The sequence below is a fragment of the Podarcis gaigeae genome, assembly GCF_964106915.1.
Source record: "Podarcis gaigeae genome assembly, chromosome: 9".
Lineage (NCBI taxonomy): Eukaryota > Metazoa > Chordata > Lepidosauria > Squamata > Lacertidae > Podarcis > Podarcis gaigeae.
The window spans coordinates 76,493,783-76,520,893 of NC_139685.1; the positions used below are offsets into that span (position 1 = coordinate 76,493,783).

Genomic DNA, 27,111 nt, shown 5'->3' on the forward strand with positions numbered 1-27,111 from the left:
GAGGAGACTCTTGAGAGTCCCATGGACTGTAAGAAGATCAAACCTATTCATTCTGAAGGAAATCAGCCCTGAGTGCTCACTGGAAGGACAGATCCTGAAGCTGAGGCTCCAAGACTTTGGCCACCTCATGAGAAGAGAAGATTCCCTGGAAAAGACCCTGATGTTGGGAAAGATGGAGGGCACAAGAAGAAGGGGACGACAGAGGACGAGATGGTGGGACAGTGTTCTCGAAGCTACCAGCATGAGTTTGACCAAACTGCGGGAGGCAGTGGAAGACAGGAGGGCCTGGCATGCTCTGGTCCAGGGGGTCACGAAGCGTCGGACACGACTAAACAACAACAACATTTGTATTCGTATTAACTCTAATTGCAAGAACGGTTGAGCATATCTTCCAACAAATTAGAGGTATTGCCTCTCAGATAACCCAATGATCCAAAGAAGTCCACGGTTTATCAGTTAATAACAAGCAGGCATTAACAGAACACCAAAGCGAAATGGTGACAACAAGAGCAGACCTCTAAGCTCGACACAGAACGTGCAGAGGCTCCTAAAACAAACTCTAGAAACTTGGGGTGCGATTTTTGCTTTTCAAAACCTTGGGTTCCAGGGAGCGCACACGCAGAAACAGAAGAGCGTGTCTGGGGCAGTGCGAGTCGAGGGGCAAAGGTGGGCAGGAGGCAGATTTACCTGGCACCTGAGGCAGCCTGCGGAGTTTCAAGTCCTCGACGTTGGTGGCTATGGTGAAACGGTGGGCCCCAGTGAGGATGGCCACCCCGGTGCCGTATTCCGTGTGGAACACCTTGGCCTCCAGCACGTGGTTCTGAAGCACCTCCTGGGGGTTAGAGAGGAAAGCAAGGAAGCACTGGGTCAGGTGGTGTAGATAGATAGATAGATTCTTTATTGTCATTACACAAGTGCAACATTGCACAAGTGCAACGAAATTGGATGCCATCCCTTAAAAACAACAAAAGCAAAACAACAACAACAACCAAACAAACCACATTCCAGCCACACCCACACCCACACCCATCAAACTCCCAGGTCACACTATCGAGTTACTGCATTTAAGAAGGCCACAGCTCTTGGATAGAAACTATTTTTCAGTCTATTTGTCCTTGACTTGATGTTTCTGTATCTCCTGCCAGAAGGCAGTAGTACAAACAGACTGTGTCCCGGGTGAGATGCATCCTGCAGGATATTGTTTGCTTTCCTAAGACAACGGGAACCGTACAGTTCTTCCAAAGATGGGAGGGGATGACCAATAATCCTTTGGGCTGTGGTTATGACCTTCTGGAGCACCTTCCTCTTCCTAGCTGTACAGCTGGAGAACCAGGCACAAATACAGTATGTGAGAATGCTCTCTATGGAGCCTCGGTAGAAGGACACCAGCAGTCTCTCACTCAGATTGTTCTTCTTTAAAAGTCTGAGGAAATAAATTCTCTGCTGGGCCTTCTTCACCAGAGCAGTGGTATTTGCGCTCCAAGTCATGCCCTGATCGATAGTCACTCCCAAAAACCTGAATTCCGCCACCCTCTCCACCCGTTCCCCGTTGATATACAAGGGCTGAATGTCCGCCTTTTTTTCCCTGTAATCCACCACCAATTCCTTGGTCTTAGTCGTATTAAGAGCCAGATTGTTCTCTCCACACCAAGCACAAAGCCGCTCCACCTCGTCCCGATAGGCGGACTCATCCCCTCCTGAAATGAGCCCCACCACCGTAGTGTCATCAGCAAACTTGATGATTTTGTTGCTGGAATAAATGGCTGTACAATCATACGTATAGAGAGTATAGAGCAGGGGACTCAACACACAACCCTGTGGTGAGCCGGTGTTAAGGCTAAGGGCTGTGGACATATGTGACCCTACTCTAACCCTCTGAGAACGTTCTGACAAAAAGTCCAAAACCCAGAGACAGGTGGAGTTGGAGAGTCCAATCGCCTCTAGCTTGGACACCAGTCTATGGGGGAGGATAGTGTTAAAAGCAGAGCTAAAATCCACAAACAGCAGCCTCACATAACTCCCCGGCTGCTCCAGATGGAACAGAGCAGCATGGAGAGTGGTAGTGATTAGAGTGGTTAGAGCAGCGGTTCTCAAAAAAACAGTCCTAGCAATGTTTGATTTTTAACACAGAACACAACCACTTTATAACATGATTGTGCGGCACCCAGAAAGTATAGAACAAGGCAGCTACAAAAGATCATGAATCATTTCCAAAATATCATTATGAACGAGACTCTTACATATATACCTTAGGTATGTCTACAAACTCAATGAAAGGTGCAAGCTGCCTTTTGCCAGGTAATCTCATTGATATTCGGTCGAATTTGAGACAAACAAATTCTCATCTCCTCAATCAACACAAAGAAGCCTTTCTCTTTTCTGATATTTCATTGAAAACCCCAGTTCGCGACAATACGTCATGGAGAACTGGGGCAGAATAACCAACGCTCTTGCTCTCATTTTGAAAAGATAAATTTTTAAAAAATATTTTTTTAAAAAACAAGTGATATTATATTATTCTAAACTACACTGAAATGTTTGAATGTTTCTTCAAGCAAGAAGTGAGCTTACAATTATGAATCACTTCCTATGGAACATTTCTAAGTGTTTTCATTATACAATAAAAACTGGGTGGCTTATGGCACATGTAAAAAATTTATAAACCATCAGACATTAAAAATTTCCCAATGCAGGGCTGCCTTCAGATGTCTTCTAAAAGTCAGATAGTTGTTTATTTCCTTGACACCTGATGGGAGGGCGTTCCACAGGGCGGGCGCCACCACCAAGAAGGCCCTCTGCCTGGTTCCCTGTAACCTCACTTCTCGCAGGGAGGGAAGAGCCAGAAGGCCCTCGGCGCTGGACCTCAGTGTCCGGGCAGAACGATGGGGATGGAGACACTCCTTCAGGTATACTGGGCCGAAGCCCCAGCTCCCAAAAGCCCCCAGTTCCAGTAAACTCTCTTCTCCAAGGTCACTTACATTGCCCATGCTGAAACGCCGCTTGAACTCACAGAAGAGGCTGTAGACGAGGACCGAGCCATCCTCCTGGATGCAAAGGAGGTCCTCACTGGTCGTCCAGCCAAGGTGCACAGCCGGACAGTTCTTCCACTGGAGGGGAGACAAAAGCCCAGGGTTAGAAATTAGCCAGGCCCCAGATGCACCTATTTAGCAACCTGACATTCTGAATCAGCAGGTACCGTATTTTTTGCTCTATAAGACACACCAGACCACAAGACACACCTAGTTTTTGGAGGAGGAAAATAAGAAAAAAAATATTCTGAATCTCAGAAGCCAGAACAGCAAGAGGGATCGCTGCGCAGTGAAAGCAGCAATCCCTCTTGCTGTTCTGGCTTCTGGGATAGCTGCGCAGCCTGCATTCACTCCATAAGACGCACACACATTTCCCCTTACTTTTTAGGAGGGAAAAAGTGAGTCTTATAGAGCAAAAAATACGGTACTTCTTGGTAGGCTCCAAAGGTAGCCCTGTGTATGACCTATTAAAATATCAGGGGTATTTGCCTACTGCACTCAGGAAGCAACCCTGTCCACTCTCTGGTAAGAGATACGGCCAGCGGCCCTTCTTGTCCAGTATCCTGTTCTTGTCAGGAGTTCAGCCTACACTTGAGTAGGACCCTGGCAGAGACACATGCCCGACTGGCATGTTCTCTCCCTCCTGGTCGATCGTTCGGGAGCTTCAAAGCTTTCTTCAGCCCGAACATCACAGCGACCGATGCCAACAGAAACCGGCACACTTAGGGATCAGCAGAGTTTGCGCACCTTATGTGACAGACCTCAGCAACTCAGCATTTTGGCTAATCTACTTTATTTACATATAAACCCACACGGAGCACTGCAACATGGCTCCCTCTCTCTCTAGCATCAGACAGCAAGGAGAAAAAGAACAAAGGACAATAGTCCCACTTCACGGAACACAGTAACACAAACATCCTCTCTCTGTCACTTCCAACTCTGTGGAGTCAAAACATACACCTTCATGTGAAAGACAACAATCCCATGACTGCAATCATGGAGCAGGAATTCTAACAGTTCTCACAGGGGTCAAGCAGATGCCTGTGGGAAACCAGCAAGCAAGATTTGAACCCAAGAGCCCCCTTACTCTCCTGTGGTTTCCAGCAACTGGTATTCAGAAACACTGCTGTCTCTAACTGTGGAGGCAGCACACAGCCAACCTGGCTAGTAGCCATCAATAGTCCTCTCCTCCATGGAATTTCCTAAGCCTCTTTCAAAGTCATCCAGGTTGGCGGCCACGTCGCGACTCGAACCCAGCCCCTCTGTCGCTGAACCCCCAAAGCCCTCATTCTCAGCTGAAAAAAAGAGCTCAGTGCACGCAGCACGATTTGACAGTATTCATTCAGAGTTTGCCCTTGCTTTTCCCCATCCTCCTCATTTCCCTCTGTTGCCTTTACCACTGCGAGTGTAACCTCCTTGGGGCAGAGAACTGACCTGCCTTCTCCCTCCTTTTTTGTTGTTGCTAATGTTACTATGAAGACAGAAGTGCCTGGCTCTGGTCCATGGAGTCACGAAGAGACGGACACAACTAAATGACTAAACAACAACAACTATGTTACTATGCAGGGCTGGATTTAGGTTTGATGAGGCCCCAAGCTACTGAAGGTAATGGGGCCCTTTATATGTCCAGCTGTCCTTTGTCAACAACAAACTGTCACTGTTTTTTGTGTTAAATATATGCTGTATGGTAATTTATGGACCAAATAGGTATCTAACCAGTGATATTTTAGGGAGCAGGCTACTTACATCATAGGAACCTACAAAACACTTACTGTAAGCAGGTTTTATTTTATTTGTTTTTTATCTTTATTTTGGAAATGTACATCCAGGTTTTTTCCCCTTCCATTTTTTGGGGGGCCCCAAGAGAGTGGGGCCCTAAGCTATAGCTTGTTTAGCTTATACGTAAATCCCGCACTATTACTATGCCACGCACAGTGACCACTGATAATACAATTCGCTCACCGGAATGCTAGCCAAGAGGACTCCTGAGGCTGTGTAGATTTCCAGAGGTGGCCGGGAACTGGGAGATTTCTCTTTCTTGTTTTTCAGCAAAGCTAAAACGATAGAGGCTTTTTTAAAAATCACAATACAAAACAATGCTGAGAAGTCAATCGCCGTTCTCACCTCCCTTTAAATAAATAGGTACCGCTCCAGCAGGAAGGTAAATGGCGTTTCCGTGTGCTGCTCTGGTTCGCCAGAAGCGGCTTAGTCATGCTGGCCACATGACCCAGAAGCTGTACGCCGGCTCCCTTGGCCAGTAAAGCGAGATGAGCACCGCAACCCCAGAGTCGGTCACGACTGGACCTAATGGTCAGGGGTCCCTTTACCTTTATTCTGGCAGCTAGCGCCAGTGCCAGCCCTCTTTCCTTGCCCTGATTTATTTCGCTCGGGTCCTGCCCTTCCTGCAGGAACCTCAAGGCGTTCTCACAACAGCCCTGTAGGGCAGACTAGGCAGAGCCAGAGAGAGAGATCGCGCAACTGACTGCATCATGCATGCCCTACCCCTTGGCAAATCCCCCGACTGCACCAGTGATTGAGACTGGGTCAAGAGAGGAAACCTCCCAGCTGCAAAGGAACAGCTGGCGCGAGAAAGGGGAGCTGGCTCTTGCCGTACCGATGGGGCCTCCGTAGGGCGCGGCAGCGACCAAGCAATCCCGCAGGTCTTCTCTCAGGTTCCAGCCCATGGTGTACAAATCCAGTTTCCTGCAGGAAGAAAACATTAGCGGAAAATTTTGGGGGGGAGAAATGTCAGGTTAAATAAAAGCAGAGCCCCGAAGCATTGGCAAAACCCAGCATTCTGTTACCAACGCTGGTCAGCTATGTGTTTTTGGGAAGCCCCCAAGCAGGGCTCCGAGGCAGCTGGCCTTCCTAGTCCTTTGCCCTCACCAGGCAAGAGACACTCAGAGATGGGGAGCAGGGAGAGAAGTAGGGTCCTGGAGGGATGTGGGGAAGGAGGATGAGGATGGAGGAGAAGATTATGGAGTCAGCAGAGCAGCTGGGAAGCAGGGTGTCCTCTGTTTGAATTTTGCCTCTGCCACAAACCCACCTGGCGACCTTAGCTCAGCCCCAGTTCCCCTCCCTGTTTGCAATGTGGGGTTAGCAACAGCAGCCTGCCTTATGGGTCTGTTGTAAAGGTTACTGGGAAAGGGGTTCCTGCAGTGGTCTGAACACAGAAAAGTACATTGTTCCTGTGCTCCAAGTCCCATGAACCCTGAGTCCATTGGGAGATAGAGTCCCAGAGAATCCCTGACGTTCACCAATGACATCTGTTATATTTAGTGTCAAATGCTGTCCCTAAAATAAAATAATACTAATAATCAGTGTTTTTTTTTCTTAAAAAATGTTTAGGGGTACAGTGGTACCTCGGGTTACATACGCTTCAGGTTACAGACTCCGCTAACACAGAAATAAAATCTTGGGTTAAGAACGTTGCTTCAGGATGAGAACAGAAATTGTGCGGTGGCAGCAAGAGGTCCCATTAGCTAAAGTGGTGCTTCAGGTTAAGATCAGTTTCAGGTTAAGAACGGACCTCTGGAACGAATTAAGTACATAACCAGTGGTACCACTGTACTCTCATTTTGACAAAAGAAAATCACCATTTTATAGTTCAAATCAGGAGAAATAAATACAGTAAATGGACAAAAGATTCACAAAATGTTTAGAAGCAAAATTTTTCGCAATCTATTCCCACAAATACACTGTGCTCAAACCACACCGTGAAGCAGGGTGCATGCACATGAAAGCTTATACCAAGAACAAACTTAGTTGGTCTCTAAGGTGCTACTAAGGACGCGGGTGGCATTGTGGTCTAAACCACTGAGCCCATTGGACTTGCCAATCCGAAGGTCGGCGGTTTGAATCCCCGTGACAGGGTGAGCTCCTGTTGCTCGGTCCCTTCTAAAAGTCACTTGCAATAAGACGAATAAAGTGTTGGATTGTTAAGAATATGAGATTTTATGGACGTGCATGAATAAGTATAAAATAATGGAAGCAGGAGGGGGAGTGGAGGGAAGTCAATCAAGATTTATGGTTTCAATTTTTTATTGTGGTGAGTGGTTTTTTTGCGGGGTGGGGTTGTTATCACAAAATTAATAAATTGTATTTAATTTTTTTTTAAAGGAAGCTCGTCTGATCAGCTGCAAGCCCCACCCCACCCCCCTGGGTCAGGCTGGTGCCCTCCCAGTGCAAAATGCTTTGCAGGAGCTGCGCCCCTGCCCCTGCGGAGGGGGTGAGGACCCCCCCATCAATATAAAGCATTGGGGGTGGGTGGGAGAGGGGTTATCCAGGGAGTGGCAAAATTGGGGAAGGGTCAGAGAGGGGGGAGAATCTCATGGGGGGCGTTGGGGAGGCGGGAGGGGCGCCCACTGACCGGTAATAGGCCGCTTCCCCGAGGGGGTCCCAGTTTGCCGTGTAGCAGTCCATGCCTTGCGCCCCTGGACCCAGCAGAGATGCTCTTCTCCCAGGGACGCTTCCGCCCTCAGCGCCCAATCCAGGCAAGCGAACACAAGGAAGCCGAAGCCGCCATTTTGAGCGAGGGCACGGCGCTGCTTCCGGGGCCTGGCTCTCCGCTGCCCTCTAGAGGAGGAGCCTCAGCCGCCTCCGCCCTTCTGTCAATCACTCTGCAAGACACGCCTTTATTAAAGGGCCCGCGTTGACGTCATTCATTCATTTTTATCTTATTTTTATGCTTCTATTTTTTTATTTTCTTGGGTGGCAGTGGCAAATATTTGTTATTTGTATTTTTACTTGTTTTTGGGGGGGAAATATTTGTCACTGCTGCTATTTAATCTTAAAAACAGAGAGGGTCGGTTGCAAAAAGCAAGTGAAGATTTTAGAAAGGTGCAAAAACGGTAAAAGCAGGCTCACTGAATGAGTTGCAGCTGCCAGAGGGATTGACAAATAACAAAATTCCGGGTAAAGAATATCCACATTATCCGATTGCCCAAGTACAGTTCCTGGTTTGTCGCCTTGAAAACGACGGCTCTGTTGCATACGTAATAAACGAGTGCCAAATCATATTTGCTGTCAGAAATATCTGGAGGCTCTAGTCCTTGTCGAGATGTCAAATTGTGCATATGAGATCACTTCTGAGCAGGCATGCAGAACAGGACTGAGCTGCAAATAAATAACTCCCCGCTGCCTCTGGCCCTCATTTGCAGTGCAACAGCCAGGATAGGTTGTAGTTATAGTTTAGCTTATGGTATCCATCATCTCTGACCATTACCGTATTTATTTACTGCATTGCTATCCCACTTTTCCCAAGGTGGCCCACAGGACCACTTTATTGTCACAACAACCCTTCAAGGCAGGTTAGGCTAAGAGGCCCAAATGGCTGACCCAAGATTCATGGTTGACATACGACTAGTAACTAGCCCAAATCCAGCATCGTCTGAGCTCTGTGAGTGCAGCTTTCTTCTGATTGAAGTGCAGAGTGTTGAGGACCAGAACATTCACGGGGAAACCAAAATGCTTGTTTACAAAGCTATTGTACTACCTTACTGTATGCTTGTGAAACGTGGACCACTTATAGATGCCATCTCCAACTCCTTGAAAAATTCCAAAAAATTCAACGGTTTGTCCAAAAAATTTTACACATCACTTCGGAAAACAGGCAGACTAATACCAGTGTACCGTAAGAAGCAAAGATCACCAGTGTTGAAGCTATGATTCTTCAACATCAACTTCGTTGGACTGGTCATGTTGTGCGGATTCCTGATTATCCTCTTCCAATAGATTTTCTCTTTCCGGTACTTCCATGTTCAGCACGGTGCACAACCCAAAAACACACAACCTGAAGCATCTGTAACCCGGGGTACCACTGTATTTTGAATTCGGTATGTATGGGGGTGCCAAAATCTTTTAAGTGCTTGTTGTTCTTTAGTCGTTTAGTCGTGTCCAACTCTTCGTGACACCCTGGACCAGAGCACGCCAGGCACTTCTGTCTTCCACTGCCTCCCGCAGTTTGGTCAGACTCATGTTTGTAGCTTTGAGAACACTATCCAACCATCTCATCCTCTGTCGTCCCCTTCTCCTTGTGCCCTCTATCTTTCCCAACATCAGGGTCTTTTCCAAGGAGTCTTCTCTTCTCATGAGGTGGCCAAAGTCTTGGAGCCTCAGCTTCAGGATCTGTCCTTCCAGTGAGCACTCAGAGCTGATTTCCTTCAGAATGGAGAGGTTGGATCTTCTAGCAGTCCATGGGACTCTCAAGAGTCTCCTCCAGCACCATAATTCAAAAGCATCCATTCTTCGGCGATCAGCCTTCTTTATGGTCCAGCTCTCACTTCCATACATCACTACTGGGAAAACCAGAGCTTTTACTATATGGACCTTTGTTGGCAAGATGATGTCTCTACTTTTTAAGATGCTGTCTAGGTTTGTCAATGCTTTTCTCCCAAGAAACAGGTCTTTTAATTTTGTGGCTGCTGTCACTATCTGCAGTGATCATGGAGCCCAAGAAAGTAAAATCTCTCACTGCCTCCATTTCTTCCCCTTCTGTTTGCCAGGAGGTGATGGGCCCAATGGCCATGATCTTCGTTTTTTGATGTTGAGCTTTGACCATATTTTGCACTCTCCTCTTTTACCCTCATTAAAAGGTTCTTTAATTCCTCATCACTTTCTGCCATCAAGGTTGTGTCATCTGCATATCTGAGGTTGTTGATATTTCTTCCGGCAATCTTAATTCAGGCTAGGGATTTATCCAGCCCAGCCTTTCGCATGATGAATTCTGCATATAAGTTAAATAAGCAGGGAGACAATATACAGCCTTGTCGTACTCCTTTCCCAATTTTGAACCAATCAGTTGTTCCATATCCAGTTCTAACTGTAGCTTCTTGTCCCACAGAGAGATTTCTCAGGAGACAGATGAGGTGATCAGGCACTCCCATTTCTTTAAGAACTTGCCATAGTTTGCTGTGGTCGACACAGTCAAAGGCTTTTGCATAGTCTATGAAGCAGAAGTAGGTGTCTTTCTGGAACTCTCTAGCTTTCTCCATAATCCAGCGCATGTTTGCAATTTGGTCTCTGGTTCCTCTGCCCCTTCTAAATCCAGCTTGCACTTATGGGAGTTCTCGGTCCACATACTGCTTGAGCCTTCCTTGTAGAATTTTAAGCATAACCTTGCTAGCGTGTGAAATGAGTGCAATTGTGCGGTAGTTGGAGAATTCTTTGGCATTTCCCTTCTTTGGGATTGGGATGTAAACTGACCTCTTAATCCAGACCTGGTGAGAAGGCTAAAAAGCTGCCCTTTCATGCTGGTTGGGTGACTCTGGGCCACTGAACAGAGGGACCGTGCAGCAGAAATAGTAAGGGTATTTGACCACCATCCCCAGACCACTAGACCTCTGCTAAAAATATGCGGGCCCCCTCCAGTTCCAATGTACATGTCTTTTCCCTCATTGCGAGAAGTGAGGCTACAGGGAACCAGACAGAGGGCCTTCTCGGTAGCGGCGCCCGCCCTGTGGAACGCCCTCCCATCAGATGTCAAAGAGATAAAGAATTACCTGACGTTCAGAAGACATCTTAAGGCAGCCCTGTTCAGGGAAGTTTTTAATATGTAATGCTGTACGGTTTTTAACACTGATTGGGAGCCGCCCAGAGTGGCTGGGGAAAACTCAGCCAGATGGGCGGGGTATAAATAATAAATTATTATTATTATTATTATTATTATTATTATTATTATTATTATTATTATTATTATTATTTTCCAACCTCTATGACTCTTTGTTGCCGATTTTATCTTTGCTCAGCTGGGACTTTGCAGCAATCCAAAAATTTTTTAACAGATGCAGACCCAGGGCAGGGTTACACACGATCCCAGCAGCGATCTTCCTTTCAGACCATATTTAACTCCCTGGAGAGTGTAATAATAAAATTTAAGGTCTTTTATATATAATAAATATTCATAAATGTACCAACCAAGCACATACATAGATCAGCGCAGGAAGACCGACCTGAAACCATTTTGACTCCCAAACTGACCAAATGTTTTCTCTGCAAGGAGGTGAGGGACCCTTCCCATTGTCTCAGGAATTGGGAAATCACCATGGCCAGACTTCCGGGAAAGGCAATCACATAAGGCATTGTCAGATAACCTGGCAGACAGGAAAAACAACACCACTCAAATTTCTGTTGTAGACCGCCTTTTCTGTGATGTAGTTATGATGTTTGTGGGGGGTGGTCTTGGGTTACACCCCTTCTTTGGTGTATGTATGATGTATGGAGGGGTGGTCTTGAGCTCCAGGGCAGGGAATTTAAAATGTCTATATAAGGCCTTGCGTGCCATTGTTCTGGGTTCCTCCTCCTTTCCTGCGTGTGAGAGGAGCACCCTGTTGCAACAGATAAATAAAGATCAAGCTTACTAGCTGCTTTGCTTCTCAGTATTCTCTGGTTGGCCTCTGTTCTTTTTCTCCTACCAACAGGGAACCTACGTAAGGACTCTATACAGGCTCTTGGATTCCCCATAAGGGGAAAAGGGCAGATTTATTTTGTTTACAACAAGAGCAACCACCAGCTCTCTCCAGGTGCGTCTCACAAGTTGTACTAAAGCTGTGTGTGATGCTCTGCAGTGACTCCCTCCTCACTGCCACCTGCGTGTCACAGGTACTGAAAAGCAAGGTGGTTCTCCCGAGAGAAAAGTAAATGGAATATCCAATGATGCTTTGCCGCAATATTCAAAGCCCATCCTTTACAGAAACCTCTGACGACGACACAAACCACAGGTGCAACAGGGGCTTCTGCAGTTTCTTTTAATTAGGAGTTGTATAAAACAAAACAAAACACAAAAATACCCCACCCCGGTTTCAAACTGTTACAGCACACCCACAAAACAACCTTCCCAGCATGGCGCAACACTGGCCGACTCCTGCAAGCGGGATTATTGGAGAAGAGGAGGCTTCTCGTGGCATGATTCCTTCTGTGCTTCCAGGAGGAAATTTAAATGTGGGGGCTCCGGGGAAACAGAGGAGAAGCCCCCAGATCCAGGTACCAGGCTGGCTCTCTGAGCAATGCACTGCGGGGACAAGAACTCACCTTCCCCGGGCAAAAAAGACAAAGTCCGTAGGTGGGGTCAGTGCTATAAACGTACAAACCAGCCGAGGCGCTGGCAACAGGAGCACATCGTCACATGCCCTCTGAATCTCCATGTCTCAAAGAAGGACGTTGCGTCAACGTGTAAAAAAATTAAGGCACCACAAAACACAAAAAAGGTCCAACAGCTGCCTGGGTCAAACCTCTTGGTTATAGACAGACGTGATGGAAACAAAGCCCACGGACACCAAAGACCAGCTCTGTCTGAGAATCCACATGTTGCAAGTCCTTTGCCAGACCCCAGAAGAATTTCAATAGCGCTGGGAACGGACGGGACAGAACCTCCGGTAGGGGGTCTCGTCTCTCGGGTAGAAGCAAGGACGGCGCATGACGTAGCTGCCGTGGTGCCCACCGATGCGGCTCCTCCTGCGCTGGCGCCAGGAGCGCGGGGGGTTGTTCTCCTCATCGTGGGAGGGGTAGGCAGGGAAGGGGCCCGGGACAGGCGCGGAGTTGCCGCCCAGGTGGCGGAAGTCGTGAAGTGCTGCAGCTGGGGATGAAAAAGAAAGCAGGAGAACGAAGGAATAAGGCCGTTGCAAGAGGCTGGCTGAATCAGGGCTCTCAAGCTCAGCATCCGGGGGGGGGGGGGGCAACCAGATGCCTAAATGGGAAGCCGGCAAACAGGATCCCACCACAAGAGCACTTTCCCTTCCTGTTGTTTCCAGCAACTTAGAATTGGCATTTAGAAGCATGTAACATGGTTCGAAAATTACTTTATCTACTTCCCGCCCTCCCAGTTCCATGGTTTCCATATTTACCCTTGCATATTTCACATATAGGGATGCGGGTGGCGCTGTGGGTTAAACAACACCGATCAAAAGGTCGGTGGTTCGAATGCCCGTGACGGGGTGAGCTCCCATTGCTCAGTCCCTGCTCCTGCTGCCACATGACCCGGAAGCTGTACGTCGGCTCCCTCGGCCAATAAAGCGAGATGAGCGCTGCAACTCCCGAGTTGGCCACAACTGGACCTAATGGTCAGGGGTCCCTTTACTATTTCACATATACTGCTCAATGCATCCATTTTAACATACTCATCTTAATAATGAACCTTGTTGCTCGTATTTCAAGTCCTCCTCGCATTTTCATCTTGCTATAGCAGTTCTTGAAATACTCTAATCCTCAAGGCTATTTTTTTGTCCTTTTGGTCTCTAACCTTTGCTGTTAATCTTGCCAATTCCCCATACTCCATCCTTTTTGATGCCCAATTGCCCTGTCTTCTTTTAAAGCCATCTAAAGTCGGTGGCTGTCGCTGTGGGAGGGAGTTCCACAGATTAACTGTGAACTCCGCAAGGAGGCCTTCCTATTTAACCTCTCCTGCAACTTCCAACACTCTCCTCCGTTGCACGCCCACCAGTTCCAATGTCAGGAAAGTGAGAGGAAAAACCTTTTCTGGGTCCGTGGGTAACTTTAAGAACCTCCATGCCTCTCACTTGCCTTTTCTCTGCACTAAAAAGTCCCGGACGCTGTAACTTTTCCTCAGTCCCTCCATCGCCCTGATCCGTTCCAGCAGCCCTTTTTTGAATCCTGCCTTCCTGTCCTATGGCCAAAATTGTACCAGCTGCTCTGCATCCCTGCCCAAATTCAGTGGTGAGGGCAGGTAGGTCTAACGTCAAGTCCCCCTTGGGTGGGTACAGTGCCAGAACCCCAAAGGATTCTGGGAAGGGTGGGAGAAAGAGCTGGATTGAGGACATACCATCCATGTGGGGCGTCAGGAAGTGGGGGTCCTCAAAGCTACGAAATCCAGAGACGGGTTCGGAGGGCCCCCAGTTGCTGGGAACGAGGACTGAGTCGTCGTAAAACTGGGGGACACAGGGGTAAGGCGGTAGGTGGGAGTCACGAGGGCCGGGGAGCAGTTGGGAAGCACCAAGACGGGGCGGCAATGGCGGCAAAGGTGTCCCTGGCGTATTCCACGCAGGCTCTGCGGAACAAAGGGAGAGGGCCGTTCAAAGCTGTCATTGAAAGTCTACTCAGTATTGATCCAGAGTAGATTCCAACATATAGTTATACATACACGTTGCAGGATTCCCCCAAAATAGACCAGAGGCAATTAATATTCCATCCAGCAGAGCTTGACTACTACTGAAGGCAAATGAGCATAATGGTCACAAAACCAATACATTCAGGATTGGCACTGTCCATAAAAAGTCCAGTTGCAGAAGACTTAACTTACAATAATGTATAATAAGACTAAAACCTTAACAGTGGTACCTTGCTTGTCAAACTTAATCCGTTCAACTCCCGGAACCATTTGGAAACCAAGGCATGGCTTCTGATTGGCTGCAGGGTTTGCGGCGTTTGGGAGCCGATTTGTTCGGGAGCCAAGACGTTTGACCACCAAGGTACCACCGTATACAGAACACCACACCAGAAGGAAAGAGAGACAAAAAGAAAAAGTGAAACCCAGGCTCCTTCTAGCCCTATTATTATAGTCAATAAACACACAAGACTTAACCGGCTGTACGATTGAAAAAATAAGATATAATATCCATTGTATTGAATTGTAGATTTCAACAGAAGTAGTTCATAAAGTTCAATGAAAAAAGTAGAAGACCCAGTGGATCAGTTCCTTCTCTAATCAGTTTATGCATAAGGTCCATAGATGTGACAGTGTCTATTCCACCTGTCTGTTCACAGAGTCCAACAATCCACACAAAAGGTTGTTGCAGTTCCACAGAATCCTTTCACGGAGTTTAAGACAAAGATTTCCATAATATTAGCCTTGCTTCGCCGTCCTGGACTTCATCAGTAGTACAAACTCTAGGTAATGCAAATAAATACAATATCGTAATCTCACACATTTTTACAGCAAAAATAATATTAAAATATATCCTTTTTTTGTTGAACTTTATAGGCTACTGCTGAAATCTACAATTCAATTCAATGAATAGTATATCTTATTTTTTCAAACGGACAGCCAGTTACGTCTTTTGGGTTTATTGAATATGTTTCACGTAACCAGACGTTTGTTGTTGTTTTGCGCTTATTATTATAGTCAGCATGATCTTGACAGAAGAGATAACAGAACAGTTTAAGCCGGCTGTACTCAGCTTCTCTGAAGGAGTAACCCGAACATCACGAATCTTCTGCTTGCTTCTTTCACACAGAGAAGCTCCCAGAACCCTCTTGAATTAATTACAATAGGTAAGATCTCTACACATCAGATCAATGCTTTCTGCACTAAGCAATGCAAACTGAAAATTGCATCCCGGACTCCTTGCCAACCTTCCTTCCCTGCAGTGGAAAGAATGAGAAGCGAGCTGGGATCCTGCCCACTCACCATCTGGGCTCCGGTGCCTGCTGGGCACCACCACGCGCCAGGCGTCCGCCATGTGCGTCAGAAGCAGGTTGGTGATCCTGCGATGAACCACATTGTTCCAGTGGACGCCATCCTTGACCCGGTTCCGCAGGTCGAAGCGGAAGTGGAAGTGGAGGTCCAGGACGTCGAAGAGGTGGAAGCCGGCCAAAGTGGCGCCGTAGAAGTTGCCCTCGATTATGTCATTGCGGAGGGTCTTGCTTAAGTGCTGCAGCTGGGAACAGAATGAAAAATGTAAAGGTAAAGGGACCCCTGACAGTTAGGTCCAGTCGCAGACGACTCTGGGGTTGCGGTGCTCATCTCGCTTTATTGGCCGAGGGAGTCTGCATACAGCTTCCGGGTCATGGGGCCAGCAGGACTGAGCTGCTTCTGGCGAATCAGAGCAGCGCACGGAAACACCGTTTACCTTCCCACCGGAGCGGTACTTATTTATCTACTTGCACTTTTGGGCATGCTTTTGAACTGCTAGGTTGGCAGAGACAGGGACAGAGAAACGGGAGCTCACCCCATCGCAGGGATTCGAATCGCCAGATGTTTTTGGCCTACAACTCCCATCATCCCTAGCTAGCAAGACCAGTGGTCAGGGATGATGGGAGTTGTAGGCCAAAAACATCTGGAGGCACAAGGTTGGGAAACACTGGTTTATATAATTATAATTATAATAATAATAATATTAATTTTTTTTTATTTATACCCCGCCCTTCCCGGTTCAGAAAACTGGGTTCACGGTGGCTAACAACAAATTTAAAACACTTAATTGTAATACAACATAGAAGCAGCATAAAATACAGTATAAAAGCATGGATAACAATAAAATTCAAAGTTCAAAATCAATTTAGGGGGAAGTCCATCCAATAAACATTAGATAATCCCCAGGGCTAGCTGGCTGAATTAGTCCTACTTGGGCCAGCAAAGAGGCCAGGGGAGAATTAGCTGTGGGGTCTCAGAGCGGGTGATCTCCATAAAAGGGGAGGGGGGGGGCGAGAGAAGGGAAATAAAAGATCAGGCTGAATTCAAATTAAAGGCCAGGTGGAATAGCTCTGTCTTACAGGCCCTGCGGAAGGAGGTCAAATCCTGCAGGGCCCTAGTCTCCCATATACTCCCATAGAGACTACCTTACACTGCATTTAAAACCAAAATCGCATTTGGGTAGAAACTGTTTCTCAGGCGGCTAGTCCTAGTCTTTATAACCCTGGACCTTCTTCCAGAAGGCAGAAGCTGAAAGAGATCATTTCCGGGGTGCGCACTATCCTGCGCTATCTCTGCAGCTTTCTTGTGGCACCTGGAAGCGTAGATTTGGCCCAAGGTGGGAAGAGTGCACCCAATTATTCTCTCCGCAGTCTTTACAACCCTGGACAGCATTGTTTTTCCCCTGACCGTGGGAGCAGATTGTAGCCATCCTAGTCTGCTCTCACACTACAGTGGACCCCATCCCAGAACCCGGAAGCGCATTCCCGCCTCCCCTTACCTCTGGAATAAGGAAGCCCCCTGTCACCCTGGGCCCTAGAGGCATGGTCATGTTCCAGATGACCAAACAGGAGGCTGGGAGGACGGCGTCCAGCCGGTTGAAGACCGTCTCCAGGTTCTTGCGATATGTCTTCATGGAGGACAGCCCGTACCTGCTCAGAGAGGAGAGGAAAGCACCTGTGTCAGGCCACAGCGGAGACCCCTTGGCCGAGCCAGGAGATTTCAGGGATCAGGCTGGGGATTACCACTTTTATCTATCTATCATCTATCTATGTATCTATCTACGTATCTATCTATGTATCTATCTATCATCTATCTATCTATCTATCTATCTATCTATCTATCATCTATCTATCTATCTATATCTATATCTATCATCTATCTATCTATCTATCATCATCATCTATCATCTATCTATCTATCTATCTATCATCTATCTATCTATCTATCTATCTACCTATCTATCGATATCTATCTGTCTGTCTGTCTGTCTATATATAATTTTTTATGGCTTTTTCAACTTTTTACAATTATATAACATCTTCCCTCCCTCCTCCTTCTGGTTTTCTTATATCTGGGGTCAACAAACTTTTTCAGCAGGGGGCCGGTTCATTGTCCCTCAGACCTTGTTGGGGGCCGGACTATTTTTTTTTGGGGGGGGGTAATGAACAAATTCCTATGCCCCACAAGTAACCCAGAGATGCATTTTAAATAAAAGCACACATTCTACTCATGTAAAAACACCAGGCAAGCCCCACACGTATGTTCTATGCCATGTACTTTGATATTTTTTAAAGGTTTTTTTAGCTTTTCCCATTATTATTAAGGATTTTTCTTTTGCAAGTTTGGTTGTTTATATTTATCTGTATTTGTTTAAAGCAAAATAAAAGTATTTTTTTAAAAAAGAATGAATGTGGAGGAATAGGAAGAGACCTCTTCGTCCCTGTTGTTACTGCTGGCATTTGCTATTCAGCGATTCCCCCCATGTTTCTAAAGAAATGCACTATTATATGGGTTTTCGCCCATCTGCCTTCTTGCAAAACACTCTGTGGCTTATGGGGAAAGGGAGGAATATGCATAATAGAATTGTGGAATCCCAGAGTTCATAGAATCATAGAATAGAATCATAGAATCATAGAGTTGGAAGAGACCCCAAGGGCCATCGAGTCCAACCCCCTGCCAAGCAGGAAACACCATCAGAGCACTCCTGACATATGGTTGTCAAGCCTCTGCTTAAAGACCTCCAAAGAAGGAGACTCCACCACACTCCTGGGCAGCAAATTCCACTGTCGAACAGCTCTTACTGTCAGGAAGTTCTTCCTAATGTTTAGGTGGAATCTTCTTTCTTGTAGTTTGGAACCATTGCTCCGTGTCCGCTTCTCTGGAGCAGCAGAAAACAACCTTTCTCCCTCCTCTATGTGACATCCTTTTATATATTTGAACATGGCTATCATATCACCCCTTAACCTCCTCTTCTCCAGGCTAAACATGCCCAGCTCCCTTAGCCGTTCCTCATAAGGCATCGTTTCCAGGCCTTTGACCATTTTGGTTGCCCTCCTTCTTGAACTGTGGTGCCCAGAACTGGACACAGTACTCCAGGTGAGGTCTGACCAGAGCAGAATACAGTGGCACTATTACTTCCCTTGATCTAGATGCTGTACTCCTATTGATGCAGCCCAGAATTGCATTGGCTTTTTTAGCTGCCGCGCCACACTGTTCGCTCACGTCAAGTTTGTGGTCAACCAAGACTCCTAGATCCTTTTCACATGTTGGAAGGGACCTCGAGGGTCATCTATTCCAACCCCCTGCAACGCAGGAACATAGCTGTCAACTTTTCCCTTTTCTTGCGAGGAATCCTATTCGGAATAAGGGAATTTCCCTGTAAAAAAGGGGAACGTTGACAGCTATGCGCAGGAATCTTCTGTCCAACATAGGGCTCAAACCCACAACCCGGAGATTAAGATTCTCATGCTCTGCCGACTGAACTATCCCAGCATGCACCACCTACAAGAACATCTCAATAAATACGACTCTGCCGGCGGCTCCACAGGCCTACCTAGAAACGTCCCAGACGCAGGAGTTGAGGACCAAAACGTCCGGTTGCGGTCCGGCTTGGAAATCTTCCAGAATGCTCTCCACGTACTCTGAGTAGACGCGCGTGAGGAAATAGAAGCGGACAAGGTGGTGGCCGGTGCGATACTGGCGCACCTCACGGTAACGGGTGCCGTTGTGGAGGGAGCCCAACACCCCTCCTTCCACCAGGTGGTCGTCTTCGAAGCGCAGCTCCCCCTGCAGATGTGGGGGAAGGGGAGACAGAAAGCAGTCAGAAGATTGTGGGGCCAGTTGGATATAACATACAGCTTAAAGAATGGGAGAGGTTTGTGCTGGGAATTGTAGCTCCATAAGGGACAAGCTAGGGACGCGGGTGGCGCTGTGGGTTAAACCACAGAGCCTAGGACTTGCCAATCAGAAGGTTGGCGGTTTGAATCCCCACAATGGGGTGAGCTCCCGTTGCTCAGCCCCAGCTCCTGCCAACCTAGCAGTTTGAAATCACACCAGTGCAAGTAGATAAATAGGTACCACTCCGGCAGGAAACGCCGTGCGCTGCTCTGGTTCGCCAGAAGCGGCTTAGTCCTGCTGGCCACATGACCCGGAAGCTGTACGCCGGCTCTCTTGGCCAGTAAAGCGAGATGAGCACCGCAACCCCAGAGTCGGCCACGACTGGACCTAACTATCAGGGGTCCCTTTACCTTTAAGGGACAAGCTACAGTTCCCAGGATTCCTTACAGAAAGTAAAGTGCTTTAAATGTGTAGGTGTGATCTTTGTCTGGATTCCAATATTTCTTGGTGGTGTTTAATTGGAGAAATAAGGACGGCAACTGATTGACCTCTCGAGGAGCTTACTGAGGCAATGACTTGTCCCATCTGCCTGAGATGTTTCAAAGATCCAGTCGGTCCTGTATACCTGAATGAGTGTCTCCACCTCCATCGTTCTGCCCAGACACTGAGATCCAGCGCCGAGGGCCTTCTGGCAGTTCCCTCCCTGCAAGAAGCCAAGTTACAGGGAACCAGGCAGAGGGCCTTCTCAGTGGTGGCACCCGCCCTGTGGAACGCCCTCCCACCAGATGTCAAAGAGAACAACAACTACCAGACTTTTAGAAGACATCTGAAGGCAGCCCTCTTTAGGGAAGCTTTTAATGTTTAATAGGTTACTGTATTTTAGTGTTTTGTTGAAACCCAGCCAGGTGGGCGGGGTATAAATAAATTTTTTATTATTATTATTATTATTATTATTATTATTATTATTATCATCATCATCATCATCCTGTGATGTTGGACTGCGGGCATAATTTCTGCAAAGCCTGCATTGTCCAGTCCTGGCCTGAATCTGAGGGAGCCTCTGCTTGCCCCGAGTGCAGGAGACTTTATCAGCCAAAGGACAGCAGGCCAAACTGGCAACTGGCAAAAGTGGTCCAAGCTGTGGGTGGAGAGAGACCCAGAAAGGAGAAGGGAGGTGTGTAAAAGGCATCAGAAGCCCCCGAACTTCTTTTGTAAGGATGATGAAGCCCCCCTCTGTATGGTGTGTAAACGGACTGTTATGTACTGAGTTGAATAGGATCCAGAATGCAGCAGTCTGATTGGTCCTAGAACAACAGGATCCAGAATGCAGCAGTCTGATTGGCACTAGAACAAGAGGATCCAGAATGCAGCAGTCTGATTGGCCCCAGAACAATAGGATCCAGAATGCAGCAGCCTGATTGGCCCCAGAACAATAGGATCCAGAATGCAGCAGCCTGATTGGCCCCAGAACAATAGGATCCAGAATGCAGCAGCCTGATTGGCCCCAGAACAATAGGATCCAGAATGCAGCAGTCTGATTGGCCCTAAAACAATAGGATCCAGAATGCAGCAGTCTGATTGGTCCACAGGAGCCAACCAATCCAGCTCCAGGTGGAAGTGAATCCGCAACCTGATTGGCCTACAGGAGAATCCCGGAATCAGCCAATCACATGAGGCCCATTGTGTAAATAATGCATATAAGCAGACATCCTGGGGGAACTTCCATTCCTCCTCACCACTATGAGCTGAATAAAGAGCATGAAATCCACTCTTGACTCCGAGTATATTTCACAGACCAAGGCACACAGCGGCCATAAGGTAGCCCCGTTGGAGGAGGTTGCCTGAGAGCTCAAGGAGAAAACCAAATCCTAGCTGAAAGCTATGGAGGAAGAGAGGAAGAACCTTGAGGGCTGCAAAATTACTGAAGAGCCGGGAAGATCAGAATGGCTGAAAATGTGAGTGGACCCAGGCATAGCACCCAATCCCCTGTCACTGAGGACCCTAAGGGTATGACACGCAAGACATAAAAGATTTAGAACCTGTCTGTCCACCCTCTGATGTTGTACAAACCACAAAGCAATCCAACTCGCACGAGCATCAGTCTGAAGACAAGAGTGTGAGTCCTGGGAAACTTTAGCCCCATCCCATAATTCAATGTGCATGTTCAGTCATTGGGGGGGGGGGGTGGCAGGCTCCACCTCCCCACCTGTAAACTTGCATCTGAACTCCCATGGAAAATTCCCACGTAGAGGGATCTGTTCAGGAATTCAAATGTACATTGTTGTTGTTTAGTCATGTCCGACTCTTCGTGACGCCCTGGACCAGAGCACGCCAGGCCCTCCTGTCTTCCACTGCCTCCCGCAGTTTGGTCAAACTCATGCTGGTAGCTTCCAGAACACTGTCCCACCATCTCGTCCTCTGTCATCCCCTTCTCCTTGTGCTCTCCATCTTTCCCAACATCAGGGTCTTTTCCAGGGAATCTTCTCTTCTCATGAGGTGGCCAAAGTCTTGGAGCCTCAGCTTCAGGATCTGTCCTTCCAGTGAGCACTCAGGGCTGATTTCCTTCAGAAGGGATAGGTTTGATCTTCTTGCAGTCCATGGGACTCTCAAGAGTCTCCTCCAGCACCAGAATTCAAAAGCATCCATTCTTCGGCAATCAGCCTTCTTTATGGTCCAGCTCTCACTTCCATACATCACTACTGGGAAAACCATGGCTTTAACTATATGGGCCTGCTTCTGTTAAGGAAGCCTTAATACTCATCTTTACCTAGTTGATTCTAGGTTCTCAAATTCCTTCTAAACTAACACTTTTGCCCAAGTAGAAGACTGTTTTTTTCTTGGACTTTGAGAGGATCTATTAGAACTTTAATCTCAGCCTTGTTTTGTGAGGTTTGTTGGATCCCTAAAATAAACTGTTGGGAACAATTCTTTAACATACCTCAGGCAGGGAGTAAATATACACCTGAGGTACCAGAGTCCTTGACTTACAATGGTTCCTTGAGTGAACTGGTAAGTGTTATAATGCCATCTCATCTATCTTGCATTTTTATGTGCTCATCAGATATTCTCATCAAGTGGCATCTCTTTGCTGAGGTTTATTCTTATACAGTGGTACCTCGGGTTAAGTACTTAATTCGTTCCGGAGGTCCGTTCTTAACCTGAAACTGTTCTTAACCTGAAGCACCACTTTAGCTAATGGGGCCTCCTGCTGCTGGTATATTACATCTGTGAAATTAGCTCAAATGTATAAGATAAATAATAAATGTTGGAAATGTAAAGAAAAAGAAGGAACATTTTATCATATGTGGTGGGAATATGATGAAAATGATGTATAGATGGTATATTACACCTGTGAAAATTAGCTAAAATGTATAAGATAAATAATAAATGTTGGAAATGTAAAGAAAAAGAAAAAACATTTCATCATATGTGGTGGAAATGTAAGAAAGTAAAAAAACTTCTGGGAAATGATATATAATGAGATGGAAAAGATGTTGAAGTATACATTTTTTAAAAAACCAGAAACGTTTATACTTGGTATTATAGATGAGGATATTAACAGACAAGACGTTAAATTGTTTTTATATGCAACAATAGCAGCGGCAAGAGTATTGTTAGCCCAGAAATGGAAGCAAGAAGAAATTCCGACGAAAGAAGAATGTCAGACGAAATTAATGGACTATGCAGAATTGGACAAAATGACAGGAAGGATTTGAAACCTGCGGGCCAGAGATTCACAGAAGATTGGAAGAAGTATATGAACTATTTGAAGAGCAACTCTAATCAACAAATTACGCTAGCAGGACTGCAAGAGGTTTTGTAAGGAGGAATATATGAAACATTGCAAAGTAGAGAAAGAATAGAGATATTCGTTATGAGATTTAAATGTAATAGTGAAAGTAAGAAATGTAAATTAAGTGAATAGATTGGAAATTTTCAGATGTGATGGATGGAAGTCAAAAAACGGTTTAAGATATAAAAGTATGTTTAATTATTGTTGAAAATGATACGTTAAAAATATATATATATATATATATATATATATATATATATATATGAAGATTGTGTGGGGCTGGGGCGCAAGATGGCGGTGGCGGTGCTGCTGCAGGTGGCGTCTCGTCAGATCTTCCGCATACCACATGTTGGACAAGTAAGGGGTTATTATGTTGACTGGAGGATGGTACACCTTGGTTTTTGAACATTTCGGAAGTCAAATGGACTTCCAGAATGGAGCAAGTTTGGTGCTTTTGTTTTTGCTATCTATTTTGCGCTTTTGCTTTTTGAGGCTTTCTCGGTTCATTTGTTTTTGTGATGGTGTAGAACCCAGTTCAGCTAGTAATCATCAGGCCAATGGCCCACCTGGTTCAGCATCTTGTTCTTGAAGCAGCTGACCAGATGAAGACATAGGCAAACTCAGCCCTCCAGGTGTTTTGGGACTACAACTCCCATCATCCCAAGCTAACAGGAACAGTGGTCGAGGATGATGAGAGTTATAGTCCCAAAACATTTGGAGGGCCAAGTTTGCCTATGCCTGCCCCAATGCAGATAATTACAATAAGAAAAGCACCATTCAGTAGAAGCAGTCAGTTCCCGGTTGGAACAAAGACTTTGCCTGATGGCGGAAGGACGACGAGGAGGGAGCCAGTCTGGCTTCTCTAGGGAAAGAATTCCAAAGACTGGAAGGAGCCACTACAGAGAAGGCCCTGCCCCGTGTTCCCACCAAGCCTGCCTGTGAAGGTGCCAGGACCGAGAGAAGGGCCTCCCGCAAAGATCTCCAGACCTGGGCAGATTTGTACAAGGGGATACGGTCTTTCAGAGAGCTTGGACCCAAGCCAGGTATTTTGGACCAGCCCCGGGGAATACGGCAAACGTCACCTCACCCCCAACCCCTGGTGTGGAACGGCCTCTGTCGGCTACCTTTGACTTCAGCTGGGAAGCCGTGAGCAAGGAGTCGCTCTGCAGCAGCTGGACCAGATCCTTGTACACACATCGCTGGACTGCAAGAGGAGGAGGAAACACAACAAGGAGGGAGAATTAGCCCCCGCCTTTACCTTCCCTCCGGGACGCGCTGTGGGTTAAACCACAGAGCCTAGGACTTGCCGATCAGAAGGTCGGCGGTTCGAATCCCCGCGACGGGGTGAGCTCCCGTTGCTTGGTCCCTGCTCCTGCCCACCCAGCAGTTCAAAGTGCAAGTAGATAAATAGGTACCGCTCTGGCGGGAAGGTAAACAGCGTTTCCGTGCGCTGCTCTGGTTCGTCAGAAGTGGCCTAGTCATGCTGGCCACATGACCTGAAACTGTACGCCAGCTCCCTCGGCCAATAAAGCGAGATGAGCGCCGCAACCCCAGAGTCAGTCACGACTGGTCTAAATGGTCAGGGGTCCCTTTACCCTTTACCTTACCTTACCTTCCCCTCTGATCCAAGTACAGGAGAGGTGCTGCACATGCAAACATAAGATGCGCCTCCTGGATCAGGCCCATGGCCCATCTAGTCTAGTATCACACAGCAGCCAAGCAGATGCCCCAGTGGGAACCCCCTGAGCAGGATCCGAACACAAGATCCCTCTCCCCTCCTGTGGTTTCCAGCAATTGAAATTCAGAAGCATCGCTGCCTCCGACTGTGGATGGCAGAGCGTAGCCACCCTGGCTAATAGCCACGGCTAGTTCTCTCCTCCTCCATGAGTTTGTCCAATCCTCTTCCTCCCTCCTGTGGCAGAGAGTTCCAGAGTTTAACAACACACCGTGCAATGGACTGTCTTTTTCATCTGCCCTGAATCCGCTTCGCTGGTTGTCCACCAGCGTTACGAGAGAGGGATAGAAGCTTTCCTTTATCTCCCCTTTCTCCATTCCGCCTTTCCTGGCAGAAGCTGAACGGGGTCCCCAGAGTTCATCTAGCCCAACCCTCCTGCCTCACCTCCTCCAGAAGAACTGACTCACTCACTTGAGTCGCCCAGGATGACCACGAACTTGTTGTGCAGGAGCTGGTGAGCCTCTTTCGAACTGAACGTCGGCATGGTTCGAGTCTTCTGGCCGAGAGTAGCCAGAGAAGCCTGAGAGCCTGCCGGAGAAGAGAAAGACTCGCCCGCCCAGATTGCAGTGGTACAATCTACCAGCTCCACCTGGCAGCTTCTGATGTCCCAGCGATCCTAATACGTGGCTGGAGGGCTGTGTTTGACCTGGCAGGTTATGAGAAGTGCAGGCCTGTGTGAATCAAAGGGGAATGGAGGGGGATTATTGGAGTCATAGAATAGTAGAGTTGGAAGGGATCATGGGGCCATCTAGACCAATCCCCTGGAGTGAAGAAGGATGTTGCTTTTATTCGGTCTTTTATCAGGGGGTTTGGGTTGGGTGTTCATCAGTATGCGGATGATACCCAGCTCTACCTCTCCTTCAAATCAGAACCAGTGAAGGCGGTGAAGGTCTGTGTGAGTGTCTGGAGGCGGTTGGAGGATGGATGGCGGCTAACAGATTGAGGCTGAATCCTGACAAGACAGAAGTACTGTTTTGGGGGGTGGGGTAGGTGGGTGTGGGGGACTCCCTGGTCCTGAATGGGGTAACTGTGTCCCTGAAGGACCAGGTGTGCAGTCTGGGAGTCATTCTGGACTCACAGCTGTCCATGGAGGCGCAGGTCAATTCTGTGTCTAGGGCAGCTGTCTACCAGCTCCATCTGGTACGCAGGATGAGACTCTCCCTGCCCGCAGACTGTCTCACCAGAGTGGTGCATGCTCTAGTTATCTCCCGCTTGGACTACTGCAATGCGCTCTATGTGGGGCTACCTTTGAAGGTGACCCAGAAACTGCAATTAATCCAGAATGCCGTAGCTAGACTGGTGACTGGGAGCGGCCGCCGAGACCACATAACACCGGTCCTGAGAGATCTGCCTTGGCTCCCAGTATGTTTTTGAGCACAATTCAAAGTGTTGGTGCTGATCTTGAAAGCCCTAAACGGCCTCAGTCCTGTATACCTGAAGGAGCGTCTCCATCTCCATTGTTCAGCCCGGACACTGAGGTCCAGCGCCGAGGGCCTTCTGGCGGTTCCCTCACTGCGAGAAGCCAAGTTACAGGGAACCAGGCAGAGGGCCTTCTTGGTAGTGGCGCCCACCCTGTGGAACCCCCTCCCTTCAGATGTGAAGGAAATAAGCAGGTATCCTATCTTTAGAAGACATCTGAAGGCAGCCCTGTTTAGGGAAGTTTTTAATATTTAATGCTGTATTGTTTTAAACACTCGATTGGAAGCCGCCCAGAGTGGCTGGGGAAACTCAGCCAGATGGACGGGGTATAAATAATAAATGTTTATTATTTTATTATTACTACTATTACAATCCCCCACCCCAAAGTCCCTGGAAGGCTGCAGAAACAAAACTCCGCGGTGGGGAAAGGAAGGGGGAATCGGCACAGGCAGAGAGGGCCTGCCCAACGGAAGCTGCCCAACCGTGGATCTGAGGCCACACCAATTTGGCTCACACGGTTTTGCACCCTGAAAAGCACGAGAAAGAACTAGGGAACTTAGCTTCAGGCCTGGGTCCAACTAGGAGTATGTGGAGATTTCTGGGCCACCGTTTAAAAACCTCTGCCTTGGTCCATCGTTAATTCCCTTTCCATTGTGAACGTTCTGCTTCTTGCATACTGGGAAGAGCGAATTGTTTTAAGGGAAAGTTACAGTCATGCCAGGTAGTTGAAATCATAGAATGGCAGCGTTGGCAGGGACCTCTGAAGGCCATCTGGTCCAACTGCGAGAACCCCACATTCGAAATGCCTTTTACGAAAACATGCAGACAAAATGCAGCTACAGAAATGCAAACCAAGCCTGGGGAGCTCACCACCCCCCTCTCTGCCAGCAACTCCTCCAAGAAAGCTCAGGGTGGGAAATGTAAGGATTTCCTA

General features: G+C 47.4%; 2 protein-coding genes across 2 annotated transcripts in view; both read right to left on the reverse strand.

The window, feature by feature from the left end:
• Positions 1-7,641, reverse strand: part of VPS16 (VPS16 core subunit of CORVET and HOPS complexes) — a 41,732-nt gene extending 34,091 nt beyond the window's left edge. The window contains exons 1-5 of the mRNA XM_083756467.1: positions 7,399-7,641; positions 5,644-5,732; positions 4,992-5,083; positions 2,979-3,107; positions 688-832 (exon numbers count right to left, since the gene is read on the reverse strand). Of these exons, the coding sequence (XP_083612593.1) occupies positions 688-832; positions 2,979-3,107; positions 4,992-5,083; positions 5,644-5,732; positions 7,399-7,451 (508 nt within the window). The 5' untranslated portion in view covers positions 7,452-7,641. The remainder of the gene's footprint in view (positions 1-687; positions 833-2,978; positions 3,108-4,991; positions 5,084-5,643; positions 5,733-7,398) is intronic.
• A 4,118-nt stretch (positions 7,642-11,759) lies between these two features.
• Positions 11,760-25,501, reverse strand: PCED1A (PC-esterase domain containing 1A). Its single transcript, XM_083756714.1, has 7 exons — positions 25,170-25,501; positions 24,148-24,227; positions 18,947-19,179; positions 16,892-17,042; positions 15,388-15,637; positions 13,804-14,028; positions 11,760-12,600 (listed from the first exon to the last, which is right to left on the reverse strand). The coding sequence occupies exons 1-7, from the start codon at positions 25,240-25,242 to the stop codon at positions 12,365-12,367; spliced, it is 1,248 nt and encodes a 415-aa protein (XP_083612840.1). The 5' UTR covers positions 25,243-25,501; the 3' UTR covers positions 11,760-12,364.
• Between the last annotated feature and the right edge of the window lie 1,610 nt (positions 25,502-27,111).

What these genes read in the sequence shown, in the direction of transcription:
- PCED1A (XM_083756714.1), bottom strand. Translation starts at nt 25,242, where the DNA reads ATGCCGACGTTCAGTTCGAAAGAGGCTCACCAGCTCCTGCACAACAAG. An exon ending in GGTCATCCTGGGCGACTCAA is followed by an intron (nt 24,228 to 25,169) that starts GTGAGTGAGTCA and finishes CTCCTCTTGCAG; the next exon opens with TCCAGCGATGTGTGTACAAG. An exon ending in GGGGCTTCCTTATTCCAGAG is followed by an intron (nt 15,638 to 16,891) that starts GTAAGGGGAGGC and finishes TTCTGTTCCCAG; the next exon opens with CTGCAGCACTTAAGCAAGAC.